The 19,909-nt window shown below is 36.9% G+C and overlaps 1 protein-coding gene and 1 long non-coding RNA gene across 4 annotated transcripts in view; both read left to right on the forward strand.

Moving 5' to 3' along the window:
- Nucleotides 1–9,072, forward strand: part of dclk2a (doublecortin-like kinase 2a) — a 130,072-nt gene extending 121,000 nt beyond the window's left edge. For 2 of the 3 annotated variants that reach the window (XM_030144309.1, XM_030144320.1), the window contains exon 17: nt 8,203–9,072. In XM_030144309.1, coding sequence (XP_030000169.1) covers nt 8,203–9,015 — 813 coding nt within the window. In that variant the 3' untranslated portion in view covers nt 9,016–9,072. Of the gene's footprint in view, nt 1–3,017; nt 3,031–8,202 lie in introns of all 3 variants that reach the window. The other variant, XM_030144329.1, reaches the window with a different exon arrangement.
- Nucleotides 9,073–11,317: 2,245 nt separating this feature from the next.
- On the forward strand, nt 11,318–16,291 carry LOC115426310 (uncharacterized). The gene is made up of 2 exons (XR_003936326.1): nt 11,318–11,350; nt 16,164–16,291. It is a non-coding gene; the product is annotated as an uncharacterized LOC115426310 (long non-coding RNA).
- Nucleotides 16,292–19,909: the final 3,618 nt, after the last annotated feature.

The raw sequence follows: 19,909 nt of genomic DNA on the forward strand, positions 1-19,909 counted from the left end.
CTATCTATCTATCTATCTATCTATCTATCTATCTATCTATCTTTCTTTCTTTCTTTCTTTCTTTCTTTCTTTCTTTCTTTCTTTCTTTCTTTCTTCTTTCTTTCTTTCTTTCTTTCTTTCTTCTTTCTTTCTTTCTTTCTTTCTTTCTTTCTTTCTTTCTTTCTTCCTTCCTTCCTTCCTTCCTTCCTTCCTTCCTTCCTTCCTTCCTTCCTTCTTCCTTCCTTCCTTCCTTCCTTCTTTCTTCTTTCTTTCTTTCTTTCTTTCTTTCTTTCTTTCTTCCTTCCTTTCTTCCTTCCTTCCTTTCTTTCTTTCTTTCTTTCTTTCTTTCTTTCTTTCTTTCTTTCTTTCTTTCTTTCTTTCTTTCTTTCTTTCTTTCTTTCTTTCTTTCTTTCTTTCTTTCTTTCTTTCTTCCTTCCTTCCTTCCTTCCTTCCTTCCTTCCTTCCTTCCTTTCTTTCTTTCTTTCTTTATGGGCTCAGCTGGCTGACAGACTGATAAGGCAGCAGCCAACACCAACTGTACTCCCAGTCATCATTGCCCATTTTTCTGACACCTTTCCTTCTGTATCCTCTTTTATTTGGACATTTTACCAGGTAGTATATCACACTACTTTCTTTTTTTTTTTTTTTTCCTACTTGTCTTGTCCATCATCCTAACAGCAGAATGGTAGTCTGGCTCCTTCTGGTGCTGAACAAATTTGCTTTGCCGAGGGTAACTTCATAAAGTATATGAAGCTCCACTTGATATTCTACTGTGTTTATTATGAGTTTTGTTGAACCACATTTCGATGCCGGACCTGACATGGGGGTGGGGGTGGGGGGGGTAGAAGGGGAGAGAGCAAGAGAGAAGAAGGTGGCGAAGACCCTCACAAGTAAGTATCAACAATACAAACAGTAACAACCATGGAGACAATTATAATGGTGACAATAACTACAACCACAACTGAGTAAACTGGGCAGAAGAGAGAGAGAAAAAAACCCCAAAATAAACAAAACTACAACAAAAAACAAACAAACAAAAAAATAATGAAATACATAAGACCTATGAAATGATGAATATAAGAAAAGAAAGCATGAACAAAATATCGTATACCACGTTCACACAAATAATACCTATAACACCGGTAACAAATCCACACACAGCTTCATATACTTTATGACGTTACCCTCGGCAAAGCACATTTGTTCAGCACCAAAAGGAACCAGACTACCATTCTGCTGTTAGGATGCCGGACAAGACAAGTAGGAAAAAGAAAAAAAAAAAAAAGGGAATTTTCTTTGATGGACGTCGGTAGGTAGGGAATTTGTGGATATTTGTCCAAATTTACAGAGCCAGGTTTTCATGCATGAGTGAGCAGGGGCAAATTATGCAATCCAAGTTAAAACTGGTTTGTGCGAAGTAGTGATGGGATTTAAATCCAATCAAAGATCATGGGAGGGGTCAGTGGGCATCCATCTGTTTTTTATTCAACTTGTTTAGGCCTGAAAATGTCACTGAGGACAGGCCTAACCCTAACCCTAACCCTAACCCTAGCCTTAGCCTTAACACTAACCCTAGCCCTAACCCTAGCCTTACCTTAACCCTAGGCCCTAACCCTAGCCCTAACCCTAGCCTTACCTTAACCCTAGGCCCTAACCCTAGCCCTAACCCTAGCCTTAGCCTTAACCCTAACCCTAGCCCTAGCCCTAGCCTTAACCCTAACCCTAGCCTTAACCCTAACCCTAGCCGTAACCCTAGCCCTAACCCTAGCCCTAGCCTTAACCCTAACCCTAACCCTAGCCGTAACCCTAACCCTAGCCCTAACCCTAGCCCTAACCCTAACCCTAATCCTAGCCCTAGCCCTAGCCCTAACCCTAACCCTAGCCTTACCTTAACCCTAGGCCCTAACCCTAGCCCTAACTCTAGCCTTAGCCTTAACCCTAACCCTAACCCTAGCCCTAGCCTTAACCCTAACCCTAGCCCTAACCCTAGCCTTACCTTAACCCTAGGCCCTAACCCTAGCCCTAACCCTAGCCCTAACCCTAACCCTAACCCTAGCCCTAGCCCTAACCCTAACCCTAACCCTAGCCTTACCTTAACCCTAGGCCCTAACCCTAGCCCTAACTCTAGCCTTAGCCTTAACCCTAACCCTAACCCTAGCCCTAGCCTTAACCCTAACCCTAGCCCTAACCCTAGCCTTAACCCTAACCCTAACCCTAGCTCTAGCCCTAACCCTAACCCTAACCCTAACCCTAGCCGTAACCCTAACCCTAGCCCTAACCCTAGCCCTAGCCCTAACCCTAACCCTAACCCTAGCCTTAACCCTAACCCTAAACAAGTTGAATAAAAAAACAGATGGATGCCCACTGGCCCCTCCCATGATCTTTGATTGGATTTAAATCCTGCCGCTACTTCGCACAAACCAGTTTTAACTTGGATTGCATAATTTGCCCCTGCTCGCTCATGCATGAAAACCTGGCTCTGTAAATTTATACAAATATCCACCAATCCCCTACCTACCGACGTCCATAAAAGAAAATTCCAAAAAATATCAAATGCGGAACTGGGGGTAATTTTTCAAAATGTATAGTTTTTCTTTTTTTGATCCACCCTGTAGTTAGGGTCAGTTTCATAGACTTCTTTCTGATTTTTGGCCTTGTTCTGGGATTTGTTCACCAAAAGGTTGACCTTATTTGGTCAATTTGGGCCGTTTCCTTCCTAACCTACCAATGCATTCCAGCCACACTCCTGTAAATGTAGCCGTGCACTCACTGCCACACGCTGCTGCTTGAATTAGTGTCTAAAAGAACATGTTACAGACTGTTCCGGCTCAGTCCCCTCAAATTGACTTTTGGTTTCTAACTTGTCATGATGTGAAACGTGGGCGCGTACTGAGCTGGAACACCTGTCCACCGGCCGCCACGCCTGTTTGTGTGTGTGTGTTTTTTTTTTGTGTTCGGAGCTGTGAGTAAGACTGGTCTCTGTCCCTTTTTTGCTTCTCCCTCCGTCAACACGCGTGCATTACCTTCCTCTGAATTAGCTCCAAGGCTCTGGTATGTACTAACAGCCACCGCTACGCCTCATCTGTTCTGCTGCTGACACTGGGCGCAAAGGGCAAAGGAGGAGCGCTGCATTCCGTAGCTTTATGCCAGAAAACGTAGAAACAAAACCCCGTCCTCCCGTATTAACCTGTGAAACGAACAGTTCAGCCCTCCTTCGCCCTTTCCCTGCTCTGTATTTGCCTTCTCGTGTGTCTTTTTGTGAAACCATCATGTAGTTATTCTTGTCCATTTCCACTGGTTTGTTTCATCGTGTGTGTCGTTCATTCATAGTGATCAGTAAATACAGAACTGGATCAGTGATTTCTGTTATCGGTGATTTAATAGTAAACGCGATCCAGTGGAAAAAATGACCGGATTTGAAACTTGTAGCTGAATTATTGAAGTTTTGTGTCTTCATCCCAAATCAGTGGAGACGGTATGGAAAATGCACAGACTTTAACTTGTATTTGATGATGATAAAATGTATTTCAAACAGAAGTAGGAATAAAATATAAAGGTTCATTGCAGACAGTGTTAAGACAAATGCATTTCAGCTAATGTTTTGTGATTTGTAAATACACATCCATCCACATTCCAAAAAATATTGGGTGAGGGGGGAAAAAAAAAGGGAAAAATACTTCGAGTAATGTCGTGACATGGAAGAGAATCTACACTACAGACAAAAAGTTAAGGATATTTATGGGGTTTTTTTTGTCTTTTTTCATCATTTTTGCCATTTGTAAATAAAACTACGTCTGGTCATTAAAAAAAAAAAAAAAGTGTTTAACCCTTTCATGCATGAATTGTGAAAACCTGAGTCAAGATTTATTTTTTGAGTGTTTTTATTCCTCCTTAGCCATGAAAAAAACAATGCGATCGAGTTTTTTTTCTATGGAGTTACAAAAATATCCATGCATTTAATTTTTGAAGTAAAGAAACGTGTTTAAAACCCGATATCAGAAAGTAATAAGAAAACAATGAAATAAAAACATTTTTAATGCTGCTAGTCTGATGTCTTCTCACATTTTAACATATTCTAATGCTAGTAATTACTCACTTCATGGAGATAATATGCAAAAAAAAAAACTTTTTGTCTAACAAATAACAATTGATTTACATTCCAACATGTCACTGCAGATCAGGTTTATCAAGAACAGCACAGTTACAGTAATGGTATGAATGTCAGTGTATGGGATGATGCATAAGTGTCCACTGTGTTGGATGATATGGAACTAAAACAACAAAACCCATGAATATACAAGAGAACAGCTGGAGAATAACTGTCCACTGTAGTGACCTATGCATGAAAGGGTTCAATTCAATTCACACACAAAAAAGTAAAAAGCACTGTGCAAGAATCCCAACTAAAAAAAATAGCCCAAAAATTAAAAATATCCTTAACTTTTTGTTTGTAGTGGATATTATAAAAGCCAAGCGGCCACTGTGTGTGTGTGTGTGTCTTGGGAATCACACAAAATCCAGAAAGCGCTGACTGCTGCAGTTTGGCATACTTATGGATTTTTGGTCAAGGAACACACTAGTGAAAATGGCAAGTTGATAGGACTAATATTTTGGGAGATATTAGTAATTTTGGAATACAATAGCCTTACTATGGCATTGCTATGTCCAGAACGCTTTGGCGGTGACTGCTGGACAGATGTGGTACAGCATGCATGAATACACAACAGCATAAAAACTAGACATAACATCTAGAACCTGTAGATCCACACAGGTCAACGCGCTAGTATTGAATATTTTTATGTAATTCTAATCATAAGTTGATGCAAAAGCAGAATTCATGAAAGTGATTTTAGCGAGAAAAAAAAAAACAAAAAACGATTACCACCAAGGTATGAGAAAATCACTGACACTGTCAAATAGGTCAATTCCACTGTTAATGACTTCAAGGAATCAGTATAGGGATCAATACAGCTTTTTAATTTATGATTATTATGATTATTATTATTTTTTAAAAATTGCCCATTTTTTAAATAATCAGTGAAACTGAGATCAATATTTGGAATAATTATACATTTTATGAAAAAAAAAAAAAAAAAAACTCCATCATTAAACTAATGTCACTTACTTTAATTTGGATGTCAAATCAAAAAAAAAAAAAAAAGAAAGTAGAAGATCAGAGCCAGGAAGTTTTCACATTGAACTGGAGGGAAATAACTATTAGTAAATCACCCGATTTCAGTAAATGTTTCCAACTCCCACCTAAACTAATAATGTTATTAGTCCTAGTAAACACCATGGGAAATGTCAGCCTTATATCTTCATTAGTTTTTAGATTTTATATTTACTTACTTTGAAAATGAGGTCTGACTCTAAAAATGAACTCACAAAGTCATTCCTTTTGAGTTATTCATGATAAATGCATGAAATGTTCAGGAAATATTCTCATGTACAGGATGTCGTTAGCTTCTATAAATGCAGATCCACATGTGCACATTTGCCAAATTACAGCTGGAAACTACAAACTGTTTTCATCAGAAGTGCTTCAGCGCAGGTTTGAACTGTTGTATTTCTGCATTGAAGCATCAGATGTGTTCGTATTTATTCATTTATCCATTTATTAACTTATTCACATATATATTGCTGATATATGACTAGGTCTACCATAAAAATAATTCTATAACCAGAGCTAGCATGTCTGTATTAATATGTGCACAAAATATGAAGGTGGGATCTTGAACCAAACTATGGTCAGATGTCATGGAAAATAACAGGCGTTATACTGTAGATGCACACATGAACATCAGACAACGACACATTTCATCATTTTCTTGAAGCTAGAACGTGGTGACGACAGGTGGAGCACTGCATCAGAACCAGAGCAGCACATGTTGAACACTGGATCTGACTGGTGTTTCCTTCATCCAGACAAAACAGGAATTATATTGTCTACTGCACATGTGTCAAACATGCGGCCTGGGGGCCAAAACAGGCCCGCCGAAGCTTCCAATCCGGCCCGCAGGATGAATTTACAAAGTGCAAGTTAGGGCGTTAAACTCAAAAATAATATCATAATAATCTATAAATAATGACAACACCAATTGATTTAGTGCAAAAAACCATTAAATTCTGAAAAAGTTTACATTTACAAACTGTCCTTTAACAATAAAATGTGAATAACCTGAACACATATGAACAACCTGAAATGTCTAAAGAAAATTAAGCACAATTTTAACAACGTTCTGCCTGTTAATAAATGTTGTGTAACTTTGTCGATCTGATCTGTAATGCACGTGTATAAATGATAAACCGAGGCAGAATATTGATTATAAAATTGCACTTATCTTCCTTAATTTTTTTTTTTTTCAGGTTATTCACATCCTTTTGTTTGGATAGTTTGTAAATGTAAATATTGGCATTATTGAATGTCTTTTTTTTAGAGTTTTAGAGTTTAATTTAGAGTTGTAATTCTTTATTGGCTGTCATGCTATTATTTTACCGGTCCGGCCCACCGCAGATTAAATTAAACTGAATGTGGACCACGGAAGAAAATGAGTTTGACGCCCCTGGTCTACTGTCTGCAATGAAATATACATATGTATGATACATGAGATCAATCTAATTTTATTTATATACAGGGTGGGGAAGCAAAATTTACAATGAACATTTAGTTGTTTTTTTCTCAGCAGGCACTACGTCAATTGTTTTGAAACCAAACATATATTGAGGTCATAATCATACCTAACACTATTATCCATACCTTTTCAGAAACATTTGCCCATATGAGTAATCAGGAAAGCAAACGTCAAAGAGTGTTTGTTTTTTTCTATTGCTGTTTTTATTTTGTGCAATTAAATTAAATTAAATTAATACTTACTTCTTTGGTTAAAACCAGGTGGGGAGTTTTTTTTGGCCAGGCCACATATTTATCAGATATGAAAACATGAATCATACCTGCTTTATGTGTAAAAAGGTCACTTTATCACTATAAGTAACATATTTAATTTGTACAGGAATGGTTCTATTTAAGCCTTTTTGATCCATATAAGCAGTTGGTTACTTTATCGTTTAAGCAGCTTCCACTGGATTTGATGTTTAGTGCAGTTATTTTAATGACACAATTCTTGCTTGTAAAACAAAATTAGACAATATTAGTTAAACGATATGCCTGTTTCACATTAATGCAACCATTGACTTTACCTTTTGCTTAAATTATTGTTATAACCTTTATTTCACCAGGAGAAAAGCCCACTGAGATTAAAAATCTTTCTCAAGAGTGTCCTAGCAAAGACAGCAGCAGCAGCAGCAGACGTTACACAAAATGGAAATCACAGCCATTACATCCACACTAAAAATATACAGAAACACAATGAAAGTCAGTACTAAAAACAAACTTAAAACTGATAAGAACATATATACAGGGTGGGGAAGCAAAATTTACAATGAACATTTAGTTGTTTTTTCTCAGCAGGCACTACGTCAATTGTTTTGAAACCAAACATATATTGATGTCATAATCATACCTAACACTATTATCCATTCCTTTTCAGAAACTTTTGCCCATATGAGTAATCAGGAAAGCAAACGTCAAAGAGTGTGTGATTTGCTGAATGCACTCGTCACACCAAAGGAGATTTCAAAAATAGTTGGAGTGTCCATAAAGACTGTTTATAATGGAAAGAAGAGAATGACTATGAGCAAAACTATTACCAGAAAGTCTGGAAGATACTATTAAAGAAGAATGGGAGAAGTTGTCACCCCAATATTTGAGGAACACTTGCGGAAGTTTCAGGAAGCATGTGAAGGCAGTTATTGAGAAAGAAGGAGGACACATAGAATAAAAACATTTTCTATTATGTCAATTTTCTTGTGGCAAATAAATTCTCATGACTTTCAATAAACTAATTGGTCATACACTGTCTTTCAATCCCTGCCTCAAAATATTGTAAATTTTGCTTCCCCACCCTGTAGCGCCAAATCATAACAAAAGTTATCTCCTGACACTGTACCCAGGTCCAAACCAGACTCTCAGGCCCATTTACAGAACCACCAGAAGTCCACACTTGGAGGATGAAGTCGACATATGTTTAGAAGTCACTGCTTTGTGTTTTTCGGTGCATTTTCCGTACCGTCGTCTTCTTTCTGATTTGGGGGGTGTAGTTTGACCTGAAGTATTTTTCTTCTCCACTGCTATGTCCAGTAAATGTTGTGTTTCCTGTTTTCCAGAACACAGCTCTAGATAAGGAGGCCCTTCAGATCACCAGCCGTCACAGTCCGGGGATCCCAAAGGCGCCGCCGTCCCCGGTTAGCGTCCCAGTCCCCCCCGCCTTCCCAGTCAAACCAGCCTCGCCAACAAAACCAGCGCCGGCTTCTCCGACCAAACCACCCCCACCTGAAAGCCCCTCTACCGAAGCCCCACAGTCTGTGGGCGTGGCCTCTCCCACCCACACTGCCCCCCCAGAGGCTCCCGGTCCAGCTGGGGCCGACTCCTCTAATCCCGCCTCCTCTCAGTTCCCAACCAATAGCGACCTGTTAGCTCCTCGGCTCCACCTCCCCCCCCCCTCCTCCTCCTCCTCCTCCTCTTCTGCTCCTGTAGGTTCTCTTCAGTTCTCTCCCTCCCCCTCCGCTGAAACCCTCCCCTCTTTACCCGCCTCGTCTGCTCCTGAAATACAAACCTCACCCACGTCGCCCTCGGCCGCTCCCTGCTCGTCCGCAGAAGCCCCGCCTCTTTTCACCTGTGCCACTCCTTCCTCACCTGTCTCCTGCCCGTCCCCTTCATCTCCGACCGTACTCACCCACGCCCCCTCCTCTTCCTGCTCTCCTACCAAAGAAGCGCTGCCTCCGTTCTCCTCCCCCTCCCCCGTCTCCCCCGTCCAACCCGTCGTGTTCTTTCCCCGCTCGTCCTCGAGCCAAGAAGCCCCGCCCTCCCCTTCTCACATCCACCCGACCCTGTTCCCCTCACCTCCGTCCACACCTCCCCGTTCGAGCCCCCCCTCCCCCACCGCTCTACCTGCTGAGGAGCTCACAGAGAGCGTCTAAACCACAGGTGTCGAACATGCCACCTGCTTGCCAACCCCCCACCCCCCACCCCCCAAAAAAAGGGCCTGTGGCATGAATTTGTGAAATGAAAAAATTACAATGAAAATATTAACAATTATTTTAGTTCAGGTTCTACATTCAGACCAATATGATGGAAAGTGGATCAGACCAGTAAAATACTAACATAATAACCTATACATTTGTTTATTTGTTTGTTTGTTTTTTTTAATTCTCTTTATTGAGTTTTTTCACATGGTAACAAAAAACGTGTTCATGTACATTCATTGTGCTCAATGCAACATAAATGAGAACACGCAGTAAAACAAAAAGCACACAAACAACAACAAACATAGAACATCAAAAACTAAACTGAGGACATCATATATCGCCCATCCTAAGTTGTTTACACATTTGCATTATTAAAATAATCGATGAAAGGTTGCCATGTTGAGTGGAATGCATTTAATTTCCCTTTTAATGAAAATTTAATTTTTTCCAATTGTAAGTGTTTCATTACTTCTCTCATTAAGGCTGAATGGGTGGGGGGAGTTTTTTGTTTCCAATTTAATAGGATTAATCTTCGCGCTAGCAACACCACAAAACATATCATATTGTTTTGGTTGTTGGAAAGTTCTACAGCAGCCGGCTTCACACCAAACAAAGCAAAAATTGGATCTGGTTTAAGTTGTTTTTTTAAGATTTCGGATGAAGTCTGAAATATCTTGTTCCAGTATATTTGGACACGATGACAGTTCCAAAACATATGTGCAAGTGAGGCCGGCCCCTGTTTGTTTGTTTGTTTGTTTAATAGGATCCTCATTAGCTCCCACCGGGAGGGGGGGTTCCTAGTCTTCCTGAGGTCCAGAATGAAAAGACTAAAATTGAAATACACTACAGATACAATGGAAAAAAAACCCATACAATTACAGATTGAATATCATGCAGAAACTTTACATAAGGAGTATCAAAAGGGTCGTACAATTCATTTGACCGTACATCTACAAAACATTAAGTTAAAATGGGATTACATAATTGTTTTTTTTTTAATTGTATAAAGTTGATGATGATGAAATTCTTTATTCAGTCATCACATAATACAACCACTGTCAACACTACCAACATTACCAACAGGTTAGTGACTGAAAAGGCACAATCAGAAGCATAATGCTTATATTAATGCCTGTCCTACCTAACAAATGAAGCTACCCGGAGTTAAATAAAGGAAAAAGAAAAAACAAAAATGCAAACAAACAAGCAAAAACATATAGAAGTGAAACTAAAAAAAAAAAAAATCCACTCCATAGTTGAGTGGATCTAAAAAAGACAGATACAGTCGCAGAAAAAATTATTAGACCATCAAACGTCATCAAAAATAATAGTTATGCAATCAAGTACTAACTCCTGTGTGTATTATGTGACTAAAACAGATAGAAAAGAAAACATGAAATTCCTAAAAGCACAATTTTTGTCAGTACAATGTCATAGATATTGATGTAAGAACTTCAGTAATTTTAGTTATCAAGAAAACAGAGAAAATGTAAAGCTATCAGCTCTGAAATTAAACTCTTATGAGCTATTTTTGTTGTTATCATTATATTTGTCCAAACAAATGTCCCTTTAGTTGTACCAGGCATTAAAAAGAAAAAGAAATTGAAGTAAACAAAGGGTGGTCTAATAATTTTTTCTGTATTTGTAAAAATAAAAATAAAAATAAAAAATTGTTATTGGGACGATTAATAACTAAATTGGAGTTTGAGGCAAATCGAGTATTGTATGAGTGAATTTGATGACACTACTTGAGCTTTTCATAAAATGAGCATGGTTGACCAGTTAAAATAATTTTCTTTCTAAATATTATTAAGTTATACTGCATTTTAACATCAATTAAAGGCCGTAAGTAATGACATTTGTTCTCTTTGATTTAGTGTAAAAAAAGTAAAATTACATGAAAACGTGTACATTTACAAACCAAAAATATAAATAAATTGAACATATGAACAGTATGAAATGTCTTAAGAAAAACATCTGCAAGTGAACCAATATTCTGTCTGTTATTAATTGTTTTGTTGATCGACTGTGATCTGTAAGTTGTAACGTACATGTGGAAATGATCAACCGAGGCAGAATATTTTTTTTAAAAATTCCACTCGTTTTTCTTCAGACTTTCGAGGTTGTTCATATTATTACGAAACTTTATAGATGTAAACATATTCATGGTGTCCTTTTACTTTTTTTCGCTGGTTTTATTTTACTGGTCCGGTCCTCTTGAGATCATACTGGGAGGATGTGACTGACCCCTGAACTAAAATGAGTTTGACCCCCCCTGGTCTAAACCGTCTCCAGTCACCTTTGGCTTAAATATTGTCTTCAGTTTCCACGTTCATGGGTAGCTGTAACCTGAGCCAGTCTTCATTTTCTCTCTTTCTTTATCCCACGACCAGAGAAGGAGGATCCGAGGCATTTTCTGGAGTTTGTTGATTGTATAGATGTTTGTATTTATTAATGCGGGATGTGCAGAAAGGGAATGAATTGAGTATCACTGTTTTTAGTGGTCGTCTTTGAAAGTCGTTACTGTATCGCGTCAATGTGAATTCTCTCTTTTATTTATTATGCCATTTGATTGGTCTTTTGTAAATAGTTTTCATGACTCAAACGCATCCTGCTGTGAAGTCCTTCTGCTTTAGCCGACAGTCTGTCCGACAGTATCGAACATCTTCTTTCCCTCTGGTGTGTTTGGACAGTGAACCCGCTGAGCCTCCTATAACCTGCATCAGTATTTTCTCTTATCCTCACAGTAACAGTAACTGCAGATTTTTGGATTATGCAGAGAGCGAACAAAACAAATATCTACCAACAAGTAGACGGGAAGTAACAGACAGCAGTGACAATCAGATTTGGACCACTTTCACCTGCAGTCTGAACGTAGCCTTAGTACAGAACAGTTGACGTAGTGTTATCTGAACTTTTTTTTTTTTTTTTTTTACCCATATATGATATATGACCTGTATCTGATCTGTTAAAGACAGTTTGAACAGCACAAATCTGACCCAGGCCACTTTCATATGTGGTCCTAAATCTGATACGTATTCGATATTTGCAATGCGACTTTAGTTTGTCATTTAAGTTTTTAATGGTTTATCATATTTTCAGTCATTTACTAAAAGGAAAAAAACAAAGTGGGAAAAAAAAGGAAAACAAAAAACAAAACAAGCCACAACTTAACCCTCCGGTATCCCATCCACCAAGGCCCTCACTAAACACCAAGTGTGCCTTTTTCACACACTTGTGGAATAATGTCAAAAAAAATTTCATACAGTTTGTTTTTAATTCTTTTACACTTTTTTCTGTTTCATCAACTTGAGCCGTAAATAAAAATACCAAATACTCAATAACTGTCACATTTTTTAACCCTTTAAATCCCATGTTTGTATTGTAAACAAACTATTTTTTTGGATGCAAAAAACACACAAAAATTTTTTTTTTCCAATATACTACATAAAAGTGGATCACATATTTAATTTTTTCATCCTGGCATATGTCAATGATTAACTCCAACATCGGTTAATTCGCATTATTATTTTTGGCGCTAGGTCAAATGCTCAAAAATACTAGCATCTGTCACCAAGTGTGCGTAAAATGCACACCTATAAATTAAACTATTAAATATTAGATATTGATTTATTTTTCTGCTCTAATTTGATTTTATTTTTGTAAATCAAGCTCAGCCCTAATCATACAGATCAAATGGAAGAAATAGTGCGTTTTAGGCACACTTGGGAGACAGATGCTAGTCTTGTAATTTTCTTTTGTTTACAATGTGCACATTTTAGTTGGTGGCCAGAATTTTAAAGATCATGCAAAAATGAACAACTTTTGAATTCTAACCTTATTTAAATTGTGAAAAATAATCTGATTTTTTTTTTTTTAAACAAAGTGCAAAGTGTGCCTAAAAGGAGCACCCGGATACCGGAGGGTTAAAAAGGCAGCTGCACCCCCCCCCCCCCCCCCCCCCCCCCCCCCGCACCCCCACAATTCTTATACACGTATGGCCATACACTTACAGCATGTACATAAACACAAACATATACACATACTGTCCACCAGCCCCCCCCCCACCTTCTCTGAGATGTTGCCGTTGTAATATGAGCTATAAACACTTACCATATTTGACTATTTGTAATTAAAACCTTATTCATATGTTCAAAGGCAGCAGTCTGTGTCATCAGTTTCATCCACTCTGTAAACTCTGTGACCAAATGTGACCAAATCTGATTTTTTTACCCATATATGACCTGTATCTGATCTGTTAAAGACAGTTTGAACAGCACAAATCCCACCCAGGCCACTTTCAGATGTGGTCCTACATCTGAACATATCCGATATTTTGCAATGCGACTTTAGTTTGTCATTTAAGTTTTTTTTTTTTTTTTTTTATTTTAGCATATTTTCACTTATTTACTAAAAGGAAAAAAAACAAAGTGGAAAAAAAGGAAAACAAAAAACAGAACCCCCCCCAGCACCCCCACAATTCTTACACTCATATATACTGTACATACACTTACAGCATGTACATAAACATAAACATATACACATACTGTCCACCAGCACCCCACCAGCTATAAACACTTACCATACTTGACTATTTGTAATTAAAACTTTATTCATATGTTCAAAGGCAGCAGTCTGTGTCATCAGTTTCATCCACTCTGTAAACTCTGTGACCAAATGTGACCAAATCTGATTTTTTTACCCATATATGACCTGTATCTGATCTGTTAAAGACAGTTTGAACAGCACAAATCCCGCCCAGGCCACTTTCATATGTGGTCCTACATCTGATATGTATCCGATATTTTACAATGCGACTTCTTTCTGAACAGCCAGGTCGCATTTATCCAATCTTTACATCATTGAAATGCGACAAACGTCACTATTCTGTATCCTAGGAGAAGGAAAAACATATTTACGTCCGTAAACACAGTGTATGCCTGCGTGGTCACGTCAGGACCTCTTTTGCACATGTGGGTCACTTCAGGGTCACATTCAGTTCAAACTCAAAACTGACAGAAGTCACATTTAATGTGTAATATGAACGAGCACACAAAAAAATCAGATTTCACCCAAAAATCTGAATTGTGCATTAAGACCTGCTGTCTGAACGTAGCCTTACAGTGATGTCTAACCTCGCATGTGGAAATAATATAAGACACAAGTTTCCAATTTGATAAAAAAAATTAAAAAAAAAAAAAAAAAGTAGGTGCATTACACAAAGTCCAACAGTGGGATGTCTGAATATTTCTTACACTGGATTGTAAAATGTCACTAGTCGCTTTTCCTTTGGACATCTGCGCAAAACTTTACCAATATTTACTAAATGTTCAAAAAACAGAAGTGCATAATGTTGGTTTTTCCATTAAATCACAAATGTGATGATTATTTAAAAATGTATTATTGTAAGATGTCACGAGAAGTCATTCCACAAACACACCGATGAACATCAATATGTGTTGATTTACAGATATATTCATTTTTATTATATATTACCCCTTTATCTCGTACTAAATCAAACAATGACTCATGGTGTGTTCACACATACAGCACCATGTTTCTTTTAAAACGCTTTTTTTTTTTCACTTGTAAAATCCGTCAACATCTGTTTCTTTTAATTCACATGACTGTAGTGGCGGAAAAAGGTCTATCCATTGCCGTTTTGCAAGATAAACCAATTTCGGTATGCTTGAAAAACCACCTCTTGCAAGCTCAAAAACTTTTCATGGAAAAACGAAACTCTTGGCGAAATTGTTATTTTTTTCATTAGCTAAACTTTTATGCAAAAGTTCTATTTGAGGGTCCATGGAATAGTGACTACTGAAGACAAAGGGAGTTTTTAGTAAAATGATGTGAAGATGCTGCAGCTGAATATAAGGGGTTGGACAAAATAATGGAAACACCTTCACCTCAAGATGATAATGCCCCAATCCATACAGCTAGAATTGTTTTTTTTTTTTTTTTGAACGAAATTTTATTCATATTTATATTTCAAGCTATACAATATGTACAATTCTTACATATTGTTAATGTAGTAAGCTACATATCTTTTATAACATAAAAAGAACAAAATAAATGAACAAATAAACATAACTTCACGGCAAACTGGTACCTCAAATCAGTGTACTGTTACAAGGTCTTATTTGCATACCTAATATATCTGCCTACAATTATTTTAATAATTACATAAAAATACAAATAACATCCCCCCAGCATCAGACTCTCAAATGCTACAATATCGAATCCAAATGGATTATCAAAGGATTCCACCTCTTCTTGAACAAATCAGTGGTAAGGTTTAGGTTTGCTGTTATTTTTTTCCATTGTATAGACCCTCACAATTCTTTCCTTCCACTGATTTATTGTTGGAGGAAGTGGTTTATACCAGGATACAGTTATCATTTTTTTTGCTACCAAGACAAAAATTTTCAAAAGATATTCTTTATCCTTATTTAAGAAATTAGCAGGGAGCACTCCAAAGATAAAAATCAGTGGGTCAAATTCAATGTAAGTGTGTAGTATTTTAGAAAGTTCCTCTCTAATTCCCTCCCAGAAAGATTTAAGTTTTGGACAATCCCAAAAAATGTGTGTGTGATCTCCAATTTGTCCACAATGTCAGCTAGAATTGTTAAAGAATGGCATGAGGAACATTCTAATGAAGTTGAGCATCTCGTATGGCCGGCACAGTCCCCAGACCTCAACATTATTGAGCATTTATGGTCAGTTTTAGAGATTCAAGTAAGACGTCGATTTCCACCGCCATCGTCTCTACAAGAGTTGGAGGGTATTCTAACTGAAGAATGGCTTAAAATTCCTTTGGAAACAATTCACAAGTTGTATGAATCAATACCTCGGAGAATTGAGGCTGTAATTGCCGCAAAAGGCGGACCTACACCATATTAAATTATATTTTGTTGATTTTTTTAAGGTGTTTCCATTATTTTGTCCAACCCCTGTATGTTTGGTTTCAAAACAACTGACGTAGTGCCTGCTGAGAAAAAAAACAACTAAATGTTCATTGTAAATTTTGCTTATGAAATGAAGAATATAAGAAAGCATGAACAAAATGTCGTATACCACGTTCGCACAAATAAGACCAGAAACAAATCCTGAATAGTTCAAATCTAACAGACGTGATGCTCAAGTGCAGGTGAACTGTCCCAGCTCTAACCTTCACAGCTCTACTGCTTATCGCTGCGAAAACAAGACGCACGCTCCGGTTTTAACTGAACCCACCAGTCCTTCTTAAAGGGCTTTACCAGTGGGCTGCAGAAAACTAGTCCTCACTGTTTTCTTATGTCATGCTTTTGGAGCAGTTGGGTTTGTGGATGAATGTGACGGCGTTTGTGCCTGACCACTGGTGAGCAGCTTCAGGATGCCTTCATTAACCCTTTCATGCATATTAATCACTACAGTGGACAGTTATTCTACAGCTCTTCTCTTATATATTCATGGGTTTTGTTGTTTTAGTTCCATATCAGCCAACACAGTGGATGCTTATGCACCGTCCCATACACTGTAATTCATACCATTACTGTAACTTTGCTGTTCTTGATAAACCTGATCTGCAGTGACACGTTTGAGTGTAAATCAATTGCTAATAAAAATTGGGAACATGATAAAATGGGAAAAAAAAAAAAAAAAAAACATCAGATGAGCTGCATTAAAAAATGTTCTGATTTTGTATATCACTTTCTGATATTCAAAAATTAAACACATGGTGTCCAGCGGAGTGGACATTTTTGGAACTCCACAAAAATTATGAAGGTAGATTTGTTTCTTAATGGCTTTAACCCCCAAAAAAATTTCATATAAAAAAAAAAACATCAATTTAACAAAAAATTGACTTCAATCAAGGAAAAAAAGTGTTCAAATGCAGTTTTTTGGGATCGTAATTTTTTTTCATTCACTTTTTTATTTTATTTTTTAGTTAAAGCAATAAAGAAACAAACCTACCTTCATAAAAAAAACAAAAAAAAAAAAAACAGGTTTATTTAAAAAAATCAATTCCACAGTTTTTTCATGCCTAAAGAGAAATAAAAACACTCAGGAAAAAAATCTCAACTAAGGTTCTTGTAATTCATGCATGAAAGGGTTAAAGTCAGTTCAGCTCCTCAGTTCTTCATCCTCTCTATAACTTGATTGTTTGGGGGGTTTTTTTTGTTTTTTTTGGACCTGTTCTGAACTCCTCCCAGCTGTTGTAAGTAGGGCTAACCTTCAGTGGTTCCGAACCCATCTCCCCGTTCACCTTTTCAGGAGTGTCAGCTGCATGAGTAAACTCCTCTGAGCTCCTTCATGTCCTCACAAACACAGTGGAGATGAGGCGTAACGCCATTTAGGGTCCTCTAGTTCAAGTAGATTTTCATATGCTTTGTCATAGCAGTTTGTAAAGGGGGAATTTGTATGATTTTAAAGCCGTACATGGGCTGTGTTGAATTGGAGCGACAGTTGAATTAGTAGAAAGTGGCTGCTTTTAATGTCCCACTATTTTGAAACAGCAGTACTGCAAAAAAATATATAACTGCAATAAAGACTTGAAATGAATCCTGTTTGTGGTGTTTGCTTTGTCTTTAACCAGTAGAGGGCACCATGTGCTCCTAGTGCACTGGTTCTCAATGTTTTTCTCTTGCCCCCCCCCCTTTGGAGGACGAAAAATCTCCACCCTGTCCCCTCAACCCCAATAGCATTTTAACAGTGGTGCATATTATAACTTTTATTGTAAGTGCTTGCTTTTGCTTTTTTCCTTGAATAATTTTTTGTTCAAATTAAACATAACTGATTTTTTTTGCTTCGATAACACTGGTCAACAACAAATTAATTAAGTTTTTTGAGCTGATTTAGGATAATTTTGGTGTGCTGAATCCAAAAATCACATTCATTTTGCTCAATCAGGTCAACTTCATATTGGCTTTTTAACATTTTTGTTTACATTTATGGGCATTTTCACATCGTATGATACAAAATTCTTTCATGTTTCTCGCAATAAACAAGTTCTGAAGATTTTACTTTTACCAATTTATGATTGGTTTTTTTTTAATATTACAGGTGAATGAAATGGCTTCGACTAGAAGATCTTGCAAAAATAAGCCTGACGTATTCTGCTACATCTGCGGTGAATACACCATTGTACCTAACAGGAATCAAGTCACAAGTTTCATAAAGTGTGCTGACCAATCTTATTTTGGTATTAAACTTGGTGACCAAAATAAAGTTTACAAAAATGTAATCAATTTTGTGAGAAGATCAAATTTTTCAAAATCAAATTAGCAAAAAAAACCCTGACCTGATTGAGAAAAACAGATGTCATTTTTGGATTTAGCGGTGCAAAATGGTCCTAATTCAGTTGAAAAAACCTGGACAACTTGCAAAAAATATTTTTTCGTAACCCAGTGTAATATAAATAAACTCAACCAGACTGCTTCCTGAACCCATATTTTTCCAAATAAAAATAGGAAATGTGCATTTATCTTACAACTATGACGTTACATCTCAAGGGCCTGTTGCACAAAACTAGGATAAAGGATTAAGCCGGGATATGTTGGCTATCCTGGCTCAACTTATCCATTTGCACAAAAGCAGGACAGGGGAAAGCAGGATAAGTTCTGATATAAGTTACCATGGAGATTTATTCTGTGGAGCTAGCCTGCTCCAGACCAGGCTAAATTCAGGATTTATTTAACCCTTTCATGCATAGTGGTCACTGCAGTGGACAGTTCTTCTCCAGCTGTTCTCATGTATATTCATGGATTTTGTTGGTTTAGTTTCATACCAGCCAACACAATACACTGCAACTGAAAACATTACTGTAACTTTGCTGTTCCTGATAAACCCGATCTAACATGTTCGAGTGTAAATCAATTCCTTGTTATTGTTATTAGACTGTGATTAACAACAAAAGTTTTTTGGGGGCATATTATGTCCATGAAGTGAGTAATGACTAGTATTAGAGTACACTACAAACAAAAAGTTAAGGATATTTTTCTTTTTTTTTTTTGTCTTTTTTTTTTGTTATTTTTGCCATTTGTAAATAAAACTATGTCTGGTCATTAAAAAAATGTGTTTCAGTTCAATTCACACACAAAAAAGTAAAAAGCATTGTGCAAGAATCTCAACTGAAAAAAAAAAAAAAAAGCCCAAAAATTAAAAATATCCATAACTTTTTGTTCGTAGTGTATGTTAAAATGTGAGAAAACATCGAATTAGCATCATTTAATGTTTGTATTTCATAGTTTTTACTCAGTATATCAGTAAATACATGTTTCTTTGCTTCAAAAATTAAACACATGGTGTCCATCTTGGTGGACATATTTGCAACTCCATGAAAAATAGCTTCATTAACCCTTTCATGCACAGTGGTCACTCCAGTGGACAGCTATTCTACAGCTGTTCTCTTGTATATTCATGGATTTTGTTGTTCTTTTCGTTGTTTTTTTTTGTACACATATCTTCATTAAAGTTTTAAGACACTACATATCTTTTCTGACATGAATAAGTAACATTATGTAGATCTCTCCTGACCATAAACCCCCAGAATCACAAGCCCTCTCCATAGTTTTCACACAATTTATCAGTAAATACATGTTTCTGCGCGTCAAAAATTAAACGTGTGGTGTTCAGCTGAGTGGACATTTTTGCAACTTCATGAAAAATAGGTTCATAAGAATTTTTTTTTTTCATTGTAATTTTTTGTATGGTTTTTTTTTTTTTTTTTACATTTTTAAAATAATTTTTATTTATTTATTTATTTATTTTCAGAAGAAAATTTTCAATCCCATTGTTTTTTTTTTTTTACCTCTAAAGAGGAATAAAAACACTCAGGAAAAAATTTTGATTAAGGTTCTCATAA

This window comes from Sphaeramia orbicularis, chromosome 1 (genome assembly GCF_902148855.1).
Source record: "Sphaeramia orbicularis chromosome 1, fSphaOr1.1, whole genome shotgun sequence".
NCBI lineage: Eukaryota > Metazoa > Chordata > Actinopteri > Kurtiformes > Apogonidae > Sphaeramia > Sphaeramia orbicularis.